The sequence below is a fragment of the Arvicanthis niloticus genome, chromosome 4, assembly GCF_011762505.2.
Source record: "Arvicanthis niloticus isolate mArvNil1 chromosome 4, mArvNil1.pat.X, whole genome shotgun sequence".
Lineage (NCBI taxonomy): Eukaryota > Metazoa > Chordata > Mammalia > Rodentia > Muridae > Arvicanthis > Arvicanthis niloticus.
Genome location: NC_047661.1, coordinates 94,665,855 through 94,678,390, shown reverse-complemented (window position 1 = coordinate 94,678,390; position 12,536 = coordinate 94,665,855). Strand labels below are relative to the sequence as shown.

The 12,536-nt window shown below is 38.8% G+C and overlaps 1 protein-coding gene across 6 annotated transcripts in view; it reads left to right on the top strand.

Annotated features, from left to right (window-relative positions):
• Slc35a3 (solute carrier family 35 member A3) overlaps nucleotides 1-12,536 on the top strand; it is a 36,603-nt gene that overhangs the window by 16,795 nt on the left and 7,272 nt on the right. For all 6 annotated transcript variants that reach the window (XM_076933177.1, XM_076933175.1, XM_034500650.2 and 3 more), the window contains 4 exons: nucleotides 4,184-4,338; nucleotides 4,422-4,544; nucleotides 9,747-9,918; nucleotides 11,303-11,421. In XM_076933177.1, the coding sequence (XP_076789292.1) occupies nucleotides 4,184-4,338; nucleotides 4,422-4,544; nucleotides 9,747-9,918; nucleotides 11,303-11,421 (569 nt within the window). The remainder of the gene's footprint in view (nucleotides 1-4,183; nucleotides 4,339-4,421; nucleotides 4,545-9,746; nucleotides 9,919-11,302; nucleotides 11,422-12,536) is intronic.

The following is a 12,536-nucleotide window of genomic DNA, read 5'->3' as shown; positions in this document are numbered from 1 at the left end:
CCTGACATAGCTCACTAGCATAATATTTTCAAAGCTTATGTGAAAAGTTTTTGTTTTTTATATATTATATAGTATACAATATATACTTTTTTCTTAATCATGTGTTGGTAGCCACTGGTTATTTCTACCTTTTGGCTACCATGAACCATGTTGGAAGAAACAGTGGTTAATGCTGCAATAGCTGTCCAAGTATATGTTGCAGTTTCTGCATTCATTTGGATGGGGGCTATGTGTTTATATTCCTTCCCACCATCAAAGCAGAATTGCTGGGTCATTGTCATCTGGTTATTCTTCATATACATCTTTTTAAAAGAAATGTATTGCATATATGTTTGTGGTGGGTGTGCATGTGCCATGGTATGTGTGTATAGTTCAAAGGACAACTTGTGGGAATCTGTTCTGTTCTTCTCAGCATGTGAGTCTCAGGGATTAAATGCAGGTTATCAGGTTTGGTGGCAAGTGCCAACCCAGTGAGACATCTTGCAAGTCCTCTTTGTTTACTTTTTAAGGAACTATCAAACTTTTCCACTATTCTGTTTTATTAATTTTTCATCGCATTGTATTTATTTATTGTGAGACAGAGGTATGAGTATGTACCATTGTGTAAGTGTAGAGGCCAGAAGACTACATGGAGGAATAAGTTCTCTCTTCTGCCATATGGATCCTGGAGCTTGAACTCAGATTGTCAGGCTTGACAGCTAGCACCTTCTCCACACCTACCCTACCTACTGGATTATCTTGCCAACCTCTACTTTATAGTTTTGCTAGCAGTGTATAAAATTTCTATTTTCTCACCATGTTTTTCTTCCTGTCTATCATATTGTCTGTCTGTCTGACTGTCTGTCTGTCTGTTGTCTGTCTGTGTCTCTCTGTCTCTGTGTGTGTGTGCGCGAGCGTGCATGTGTTCAGATCTACAGCCTCATGTATACCAGACAAATGGCTATAATCTGAGTTGTGCCCCAGACCCTGCCCACCCTTCATTATAGCCATTTTAGGTATGAAGAAGTATTTCATTGTGGTTTTGACTTGCATGCTGCCAATCATTAATAGTGGTAAACATTTGATAATGACTTGACTAGTACATTATATATGTGAAGGTCAGGAAAGAGGGTAGATACAGTTTTTAAAATGATTTGTAGGTTTTTAGATTGAATTGTTGTTTGTATAAATATGACAGTAAAAGCTACAGGGAAGATATACTTGGGGATAAATCAAATGACTTCCTTTTGATTCATGCTAAGTTGGAAATACCTATAAATAACTTAAAGCCAAGGACAAGACCAGGTAATATGTACACTAGAGGAAAAGAAGACTGAAAAATACCCTGGTTCGTTCCCAGCACTCAGAGGCCTCATTCAGAAGGTGTCATCAGTGAAAGAGAACTATAAATGAGCTACCAGCAGGACAGAAAGTCATGACACTGTCAGGAAAGCGGAGAGGTTACTTTTTGTTACTAAGGTCTAGATATTACAAGTACCTACTGCAATTAACGCTGGAGCCAGGAAACCTCTAACAAGAATAGTTGCATTGTGGTTAGATGTGGTGAAACCAGCTTTCAGTGAGCTTAAGCATGATTAGGTATCTGTATACAGTATATCAAGATGAATTCCAGGGTTGAGAAAGTTGTTTAGTTGGTACTTAATAGCTAAGTTTCGGGGGCTGAAGAGATGGCTCAGGTTAAGAGTACTGACTCTTCTTACAGAGGTCCAGGGTTCAATTTCCAGCACCCACATGGTAGCTTACAACTGCTTATAACTCCAGTTCTAGAGGATTTGATGCTGCATCCTGGCCTCCATGGATACAGGCACACAGATAGTTCACAGATAAACATGCAGACAAAACACTCCTACATATGAAGTAACATACAGAGCATTGCGTAAAGCTGTGCCAGGTGGAACACATTTGTAATTCTAGCACTTAGGAGCTGAAGAAGCAAGACCAGAGGTTCAAGGTCATTCTTGACTACATAGCAACTTTGAAGGAAGCTACGTGAGCTCTTGTCACAAAAGCACAAACTAATTTCATGTGGCAGAAATGTTGACATTTTAATTAAAGCCAAGCTAAGCAAAGTGGCACATGCCTATAGCTCTAGTACTTGGGAGTCTGGGGTACTTTGGAGACTGAAGTAAGAGAATTTGTATGTCCATGGCCAAGCTAGGCTATGTTTTGATCTCCAGATTAGCATGGGCTACATAATAAGACCTGCTTCAACAAACCAAAGCAAACTGAAAGTCAGTGTGACCTTGGCACTGGGAATGATCTCAGACAACTGTAAAAGCAAACTAAGCCGTAAGTGGAGTGAGCTTTAGGGGAGCAGGAATGTTTTTCATTTTAAACTGAAAAAAATGTATCAAAGCAAGTGAAGAAACAAGCCATACACATAACCAGTAACAAGTACCAAGAATTACAGAGAACTACAGCACAGCAAGACAGAGACAGAGGGGGGATGACATCTAAAATGTAAATAAAATATCAATAAAAAAAAAAGAAAAATATTGATGGATAATTCTCAGAGGGGGAAACCTAACTGGCTGGTCTGGCATGTGTAGCTTAGTGGCAGGTAAAAAGTATAACTTTAACAAGCCAGCATATTTCCATACAGAGAGCCCGTGTTCCCAAGCTGCATGGAAGTTTTACATCTGGACTCATGCTACATGAGACAAGTTGAGCTAGAAGTTCAGTTGTCTGTGGTTGTAGCAACGCTACTTCCTAGCTACGTTGCCTTCTTTTAATGTTTAATACATTGACAATTAATCAACATGAGAGACTGAAGAATGAATAAAATATGGTTTTATAAAGTTACTTCAGTAAAAGAATACTTTTTTGATTGATTAATAATTTGAGCAACACTGGGTAGATTTCAGGAAATCAGGTAGAAGAGAGGGAGGAAGGATTCTAGGAGCCAGAGGGGTCAAGGACACTACTAGAAAACTCGCAGAATCAAGTACCCTGGGCCCAGAGATGCTCACAGAGACTAAATCAACAGTCGGGGAACTTCATGGTTCTGACCTAGGCCCTTTCCATGTGTTTGTATAGCTTCATCTTCTTGTGGGACTCCTAATGGGGTATGGGAACGGGGCTGGCTTTTGAGTCTTTTGTCTGTTTTGGGTCCCTTTTCCTCCTACTGGATTCCCTCATCCAGAAGTAATATCAGGGGAGGTGTCTAGTCTGATTGCAGCTTGATATGCCATGTTTGGTTGATTTCCATGGGAGGCCTGTCCTTTTCTGAAAGGAAACGAGTGGAATGAGAAAGGGTAGAAAGGGTACTTGGGGGAGGGGGGAGGAAGGAGAGGAAACTGCAGCTGAGATATAATATATGAGAGAAGAATAAATGTAAAACTTTTAAAAATGCATTTTTATGTGTATATGTACTTACAGTTGACCTTTTCTATCCCCTACTTTTACTATATATATATCCCCTGGAACTGGAGTAACAGATGGTTGTGAGCCACCACGTAGGTTCTGGGAGTAGAACCCTGGCCCCCTGTAAGAGTAGCCAGTGCTCTTAGCTGCTGGGCCATCTCTCCAGCCCCTACAGAGTCAATCTTGTGCTTTTCCAGCACAAATTAGTATAAGGATAATGATATAAATATGCAACTCTGTAATATTTAGCATTTGAACAACTTGCATCAAAAGTGTACTTTGTACTGAAAAGTATCCCGGTGTAGCTCGTGTTCTTGATTTAAAGATGTATTTTAACTACATGTGGTGGTGCAGGCTTTTAATCCCAGCACTTGGGAGGCAGAGTTATGTGGATGCCTGAGTTTGAGACCAGCTTGATGTACGTAGAGAGTGAGTTTCAGGACAACCAGGGCTACGCTAAGAAAACATGTCTCTTAAAAAAAATTTTACTTTAAAAATTACAGAGAGAGAGAGAGAGAGAGAGAGAGAGAGAGAGAGAGAGAGAACGAACGAACCAGAGTGCATGTGCTCAGAGTTCAGATGTGTGGGATCCATATGAAGCTGGAGTTACAGGTGGTTTTGAGCCACCCAGTGTGGGTACTAGAAATCAAGCTCTGATTCTTTGCAAGAGCAATGTTTTCTCTTAGTTGCTGAGCCATCTCCCCTGCCCTTATTTTCTGTTTTTAAAGTGAGAAAACTTGAGTCCTATAAAGAAAGAAAGTGCTTATGATTTCCGCAGAGATACTTTACTAATGATTTCCCCCCATTTTGTTTCTTCTAGAGTGTAGTGTGAGAACACTGAATAGAGTACTGCATGATGAAATTCTTAATAAACCCATGGAAACACTGAAGCTTGCTATTCCATCAGGGATATATACTCTCCAGAACAACTTACTCTATGTGGCACTGTCAAACCTAGATGCAGCCACTTACCAGGTACCTAGATACAGTTCTAATAATTCTTTTAAAAAACAAACAAAAAACCCAAACATTAATAATATTGCTGTTTTCTTTTTTAGGTTACATATCAGTTGAAAATACTTACAACAGCATTATTTTCTGTGTCTATGCTTGGTAAAAAATTAGGTGTTTACCAGTGGCTCTCCCTAGTAATTCTGATGGCAGGAGTTGCTTTTGTACAGGTAACTATTCAATATAAGTCTGCCTTTCATTTCTGTCACAGTTTGAAAACCTGATATATTTTGCATGGTTCTGTTGCCTGTTTGAGCAAGTAAATACTGACATATTTTTTATGGCTCCATGTAAGCAAATACTGCATTGAGAGTATGTGATATGATGTAAGTAAATGAATACATGAATGAATTTTTTATAGTAAAGAACTGAGCAGTTAGACGATGGCATAACTTACAGGCAGAAGAGTTACTTTGGTCCTCAGTACCACACACACTCATGCACACACACACACACACACACACACACACACACACACACACACACGTAGTGTTTTGTAGCCCTAGCTGGCCAGGAGCTTCCTCTGCAGATGAGTGTGTCCTCAAACTCTGGCAAGTTTCCTGCCTCTGCCTTCTGAGTGCTGAGATTACAGTCATGAGCCACTGTATCTGCCTTTTTTTAAAAAATTTATTTATATGTGTCTGTGTGGGTCTATGCATATATGTGTAGAGGCCAGAAGAGATCACTAGGTGTCCTGTGTCACTCTCTGTCAATTACTCTAAGGCAGGGACTCTCCCTGAACCCAGGTTTGTATTTTCTTGGGTAGGGTGAAAGCCAGTGAGCCCGAGTGATCTTGCTATTTTATTTCTGCCTTCTAAGCTGGGGTTACAGGTGTGCACAGGATGCACAGGCTGGCACATGGGTTTTCTGAGCCAGTGTGGTCCTCAGCATTGCACAGCAGACTGTCTAAACTGATGTGCTGCCTCTGCAGCTGCTTCAGTCACATAGGATTAATTGTTTCAAAGTCTTTCTGCTTTGTTTTTGTTTTTGCTTTTTTGCCTAGAGGGATGTTTCATTTTATTTATTTATCTTATTTATTTAAAGAGTATTTTATTTTATTGTCTTTTATTTTTTATTTATTTTTTAAAGATTTATTTATTTATTTTATGTATTCACCATTGCTCTCTTCAGACACACCAGAAGAGGGCATGAGATCTCACTGCAGATGGTTGTGAGCCACCACGTGGTTGCTGGGAATTGAACTCAGGACCTTTGTACGAGCAGTGCTCTTAACTGCTGAGCCATCTCTCCAGCCCATCTTTTATTTTTTTAACATTTGCTTTGTGACCTAAAGTATAATCTATTTTGGAGAAGATTCCATAATATCTAAGAATCTACACTCCTTGCCTTAATGTTCTTATGGCTGCACTGTCTTTCTAGCAGCTTCATTTTGTTTTTTCAGAGCTCTTACCATGCAGCCTTGAGCTCACCAGCTTCTGCTTCAGCCCCAAGAGTGCCGGGCTTGTGGGTTTGAACCACTGCTCTTGGCAAGAGAGAGGGAGAGAGAGAGAGAGAGAAGGAAGGAACAACCCAACAAAATAAGACAGAGCACAGTGAAATTCAGCCTTAAGAGCAAAAGCAATCAACTAACAAAACAGCACATGAAAGAAATAAGTTTAGGTTTTATGAGAACCGTGGGACCTCTGAGATCATTAATGATGCTGTGGTCCCCTTACCATCTACCATCTTTATTGATAACTGCTTTTTTCTAACAAGAGCTTACGAATGATTCTGTATTCTTATTCTTCATGGAGTCATTGCCTCCCATTTTGCATTCCTTTTTTATTTTGTGTGTTTGTGTGTATGTTTGTGTGGTTGTGTGCTTGGTAATAAGATAGTGGCTACACTGTTTGCAGAGACAGAATGTTTTCCTCCTCACAGAAAGCATGTTGAGTACTTATATAATAGAGAGCCAAGGGAGAAAGGGGACAGTTTCAAGAGTCAAGGAATTACTCGTTAGTATCGTGTTGCTGCAGTGAAGACAAATTTAATAGGAAGTGAGCCCTTTTCATTGTTAAAAGGTGTTTAAGCTTGTATGGTAGCAAACACCTCTAATCCCCTCACTTGGGAGTCTGAGGCAGGAAGATTGCTGTGAGCTAAAGCTAGCCTGACTATATAATATACCCCCCCATACCAAAAGACTAACATTGGAAAGTCTCTGGTAACTATGAATAGTATGATTTCTACACTACTGAACATAAAGAGAGATAAATTTAGATAGTAAGGATAGATAAATGACTTCAATGCCTAACTCTCATTGGTAGGTAGGTAATTAACAAAAGTGGTCAACAGACTTAAACTAAACATACTTATCTGGTAGAGATACAAAATATTCTATCTAAAAGTAAGGAGTACAGATTCATAGATATCTTGAAATTTTCTCCAAAATAGATTGCAGTTTAGATCATAAAACAAACATTAAGAACTGAAAGACAAAGAATTAAAAAACAAAAACAAAAAACCCAACTTTAAATAAATAAAAAACATAAATCCTCCCTTTAGGTCAAAACCACAAAAAAACAACAATAACAACAAAAAACCAAAAAACAAAACTAATATGTTCATAAAATAGCTGGGGATATGTTAGTTACTGCTAGTTAGAAACATAATTTATATAAAAGCACAAAAGACCCTGATAGCCAAGTCAGTCCTGAGCAAAAATAGCAATGCTAGCCATGCCTCGTGGCTCACACTTAGAGTCCTAGCACTGAAGACATTGAGGCAGAATTACCATGAATTTGACGCCATCTTGGGCTACTTAGTAAATTCTAGGCTACTGTAGGCTACAGTGTGAGATCCTGCCTCTGCCCCATTCACAAAGCAGTTTTGGAGGTATGATGGTACCTGTTTTCAAATTATGCTTTAGAGCTATGATAATAAAAACAGCATGGTACTGCACAAAAACAGACATGTAGAACCTCGGATGAAAAGGTCTCAGAAATAAACTTTATTATTGACAAAGGTGATTAATCCATATGTCTTAGTATTTTTACTGATGTAATGAAACACCATGACCAAAAAGGAAATTGGGGAGGAAAGGGCTTATTTGGCTTACACTTCCATATCACTGTTCAACATCAAAGGCAGGATTTCAAAACAGGGCTGGAACCTGAAGGCAGGAGCTGATGCAAAAGCCATGGGGGGTGCTGCTTACTGGCTTGCTTCCCCTGGTTTGCTCAGCTTGCTTTCTTATAGAACCCAGGGCCTACAGCATAAAGATGGCACCACCCATAATGGGCTGGGCCCTCCCCCACTGATCACTAATTGAGAAAATACCATACCGCTGATATCATGGAGGCATTTCCTTACCTAAGACTTCTTCTTCTCTGATGATGCTAGTTTGTGTCAAGTTGACATGTAACCAGCCAGTACAGCATACATTGAAGAACAGCCTCTACAACAAATTGTGTTCAGAAGCTATGTATATGTATCCACCCACAGTACAAGGCTAAGATTAGGCACATTTTCACCCAGCACAGAACTCAGTTCCAAATGGATTGAAGACTTTAAACCCTAAAGCCTTGGAGAATATCAAAGGGAACAGGGACAGCACTTAAGAATCGCTCACGGCAAGGACTTTTGATAGACTCCAATCTGAGGAAACAGTAGCAAGAATTGACAGATATGAGTACATGATATGTAAAAGCTACATGACACTGAAAACAGACTGAAGAGACAACCTTTGGAGGGAAAGAGGATGTTCACTAGCTCCTCATCAGACAGGATTAACATGCAATTATATAAAGAACTGAAAAAAATAACCAACCAAGCATCCAGAAGTCCCAAGCCGATTAATAATCAGGCAAATGAACTGAGCAGATAGTTCTCAAAAGAAATACTGATACCTCATAAACATACCTAAGATGTTCACCATCTTTAGCCATTAAGGAAATATAAATCAAAAGTACACTGAGTCCATTTTGTACTAATCAGAATGGCTGTTATCAGCAAAACAAACAATAAATGGTGGGGAAATCAATCTTAATGCTCCTCTGATTGAAATGCAATTCAAAGCAACCAGTTGGAAAATAGAGTGGAGGTTTCTCCATGGGAAGATTTTAAATGTGTCTGTGTGTGTGTGTGTGTGTGTGTGTGTGTGTGTGTGTACCTGCCAACACACATACCATAGAGCATGTGTGGAGGTTAAAGGATGACTTGATGCAGTCAGTTCTCTCCTTCCATCTTTATGTGGGTTACAGGAATTGAACGCAGGCTGTCAGGCTTGCATAGCAAGCACTTTCTCTTCTGAAACCATCTTGGTCAGTAAGTAAAAATATTACCACATGATGCAGCTATACTGTTTTAAAATATATACTTGAACATACTACAGAGATATTAATATTTATTGCAAAGTTGTTCACAATAGTTAAGTTATAGAACCAGTTTAAATGCCTATTAGTGTGTCAATGGATAATGTAAATGTGATATACACACCACACACACGCAGACACACACACACACACGTACAATGGAGATTTATTTATCCATAAAAAACAAAATTATGTTATTTACAGGAAAATGTAGAACTGGAGGTCATTATGTTAAGCAAAATAGCAGAATTTTGCAGTTGAAAAATGAAGATTAAGGGCTATGCCTGGTGTCTCACACCTTTGATTCCAGCACTTGGAAGGCAGAGGCAGGTGGATCCCTGTTTAAGGCCATTCTGGTACAGAGCTAATTCCAGGACACTCAGGGCTACACAGAGAAACTCAGTCTTGGGAAAAAAAAGTCAAAACAAAACCAAAAAACCAACAACAACAATTAAAAGGAGAGAGGAAAAACTAGATGTTAAAAAAAAAAAAAGAAAGAAGCTAGTTTGAAAAAGAAACGGAGCAGTGGGAATGCAGACGGGGTAATGACGGAGGATATGATCAAAATGTGTGAGACACATGTATGAGCATGTCATAGTGAAATCCACTGTACATGGATATACATAGTAATGGGTAGTTTCTTTAGAAATGGCTTAGTAAGTCTCAGAACATTAGAAGAGTGAGACATAGATAGGAAGGAATATTTAACAATAGTTAAATTGTTACACCATGGTCAGTAACATCCAAATCATATGGGTACTATTTCCCATTCAGTAACTTTGACTGTCTTTCATGTTTTGATGGACTGGGTTTTCCTTACAGTTTGTGGTTCCCTTCCCACCAGCTTCTCTTCCTACTATGCTTGAGGTAGCTTATCTTCTCCTATGTGTGTGTACTTTTGCTGAGGCAGTAACATAATGTGCCTGTGGAGGTCAGGGACAGCTTGTGAGAGTCCGTCCATCCAACCATGTGGGTCCCCGGGATCAGACTCAGGCTGTCAGTGTTGGCTGCAAGTGTCCCTACCCACTGAGCCATCAGAATGTTGCTTTTATTCTTATTCAGTGGCCTTCAGATTCTCAAGAGCTGAATTCTAAGGACCTTTCAACTGGCTCACAGTTTGTAGGCCTCATGGCAGTTCTCACAGCCTGTTTTTCAAGTGGCTTTGCTGGAGTTTATTTTGAGAAAATCTTAAAAGAAACAAAACAATCAGTATGGATAAGAAACATTCAACTTGGTAAGTCTTAAAGGCTTTCTAATATATATTTCTAAATAACTATACCAGTCATGTATGGTGGGGCACACCTCTGACCCTAAGCACTCATGAGGCTGAGGCAGGAAACCCATCTTAAAAAGAGACCAGACAAAGATCTATGTTCTTACCCTTGTAGAGCTCCCTAAGTCTTTAAGTACATAGGCCTTGAATGTAAATGTGCTGTTGATACAAAGAACTGGTAATGATCTTGCCCTTAGAAAACTGGATTTGTATTGAATGCCTCAACTCATGATATGGAAAAGCAGGTTGATGATCCCAGAGTATAGCCTGCTCCTGCCCTCAGTTGTGGAGTCTTAACATGTTTATCTGTATTGCCTCTTCTTTTTCGAAGATGCTACAACTAATTTACATATTTTACTCTTAAAATGGAAGAAGTTGGAAATGAAGCAATTTTCATCTCTTTTATAGTCATAACATGCTGTTTGGACCAGAAGCTGTGGCACTTCCACATGGATCTTGCACTTTTACTATCAAGTATATTTTTATGCACATGTCCACTACCAACCCCCTCCCAAAAAAAATTCATGACAGACTTAGAACTAGAAAAATCAGTTAGTTTTGTATTCTTTTTTGTAACTCATATTCACTGCTTGTATTAATTAAAATTTTTGCAAAGAAATATGTGATATGTGTTAGTTTTCTTTTATGTAATTATAAATGTTACTCATACAAATGTGGCCAATAGGAAAATTGATGATACAGTGGAATGCTACAGGCAAGCGTTTTAGAAATGCTTGAATGAATCACCAACCTAATACTTCAAATACTGTAATTTAAATATTATTATAGTATTTAATGGTTAGTAAATTATTTTTAAAAGTATTTTCATGCCTATTTGCCTATGTATATGTTTTGTAGTCATCATATAGTATTATGTAAAATTTGTTGTTTATATATAAATCAAGTGATTTGGTTTTTTACTGAGACAGGGTTTCTCTAGCTGCCCTGGGACAGTAGACAAGGTTGGCTTCAAACTCAGAGATCCATCTGCCTCTGCCTCCCTAGTGCTAGGATTAAAGGTGTGCACCACCACCACCACCACCACCACCACCACCACCACCACCACCACCGCCACCCAACTCAAATGAAATATTTTTTAAGGTATTCATCAAAAAGAAAGGAGTTGTGCAGCATGGCTCAAGCCTGTAGTCCCAGTACTTGGGAGACCAAAGCAACAGGAACCAGAGTTCCAGTTCAGTTTGTGCTAAATGCCTAGTCCCAGGTTATCCTCCAATGCAAAGCAGGACCCTGCCAGTTGGAGCAGAAGGAGAAGGAAACAGGATTGTCAACAGAAAAATATCTCTTCAGAAAAACTGCCTATGACCTAAGTTTTACTTTCTTTTAGGTTTCTTTGGGAGTATATTTGGATTAATGGGTGTGTACGTTTATGATGGAGAATTGGTATCAAAGAATGGATTTTTTCAGGGATATAATCAACTGACGTGGATAGTTGTTGTTCTGCAGGTAAAGCATATAAGTCTTTCATTTAATACTATTGAATATTGCTTCAATACAGAGAATTAAAATGGGTACCAGCATGTTGGTATTTTAGGGGTACAGACCTATTGATTGGTAGATAGATAGATAGATAGATAGATAGATAGATAGATAGATATGGGCATACATGCAGGCAAAATATCCATATATAATTAATTAATTAATTAATTAATAATAGTAATTTTAAAAAAAGAATTAAATAGAGAAGCCGGGCTGTGGTGGCACACACCTTTAATCCCAGCACTCTGGAGGCAGAGGCAGGAAGATTTCTGTGAGTTTGAGGCCAGCTGATTTACATAGTGAGCTGCAGGACAGCCAGGGCTATATAGAGAGACCCTGTCTCAAAAAATAGTATTTAATAGTTAAAACTAAGGATAAATATAAGCTTTGATTTTTCTGCTGCAATTATCATTGCATAGAAAAGCTGTGGTCAGCCCTTTAAAGATGGAAGGAGCCTCTTGAGATAATTATGCAAGTTTTTAAGCTTTATTTTATATTTATATATTAGAATGTTTCAGTCAAATTTCTTCAATGTGAATGTGGCTTTAATTGTACAAGAGATGACTAACTTCATCTCCAAAAATACATCTTGATATTCTGGAAAATATAAAAATGAGGAAATCATTTTTCTTAAAGCATACTTTGCTAGAGTTTTTTGAAGTCATAAGGCTCAAGGACCTGGCAAGTAAAGAAGTATCAAAGGATAGTGGTGCTCTGAAAGTAGGAAGGGTGTTTGCATCTTTATAAAAGAAGGGGGAGACACAAAGGGGAAGCTAGAGAGAACTGAAAGTGGAGGTATGGGAACCATAGAAAACTTACAAATGCTACAGTTCACCTAATTACGGGAAAGCTCTCCTTTAAGAGCAGGCCAAATGGTTCTGTTTGTTTTACTTTAGAAAGGATCTCTCTACATAGCTCTTGCTGGAACTCAGTAGTATACAGCAGGCTGGCCTCAGAGTCACAGAGATCTGTTGGCTCTGCCTAGCAACTGCTGGAGTTAAAGGAGTGTGCCACCACACATTTGTTTTTAAATTGTTATAACTGGTTTGAAAAACCCAACAGGGAATAAATAGATGAATAAC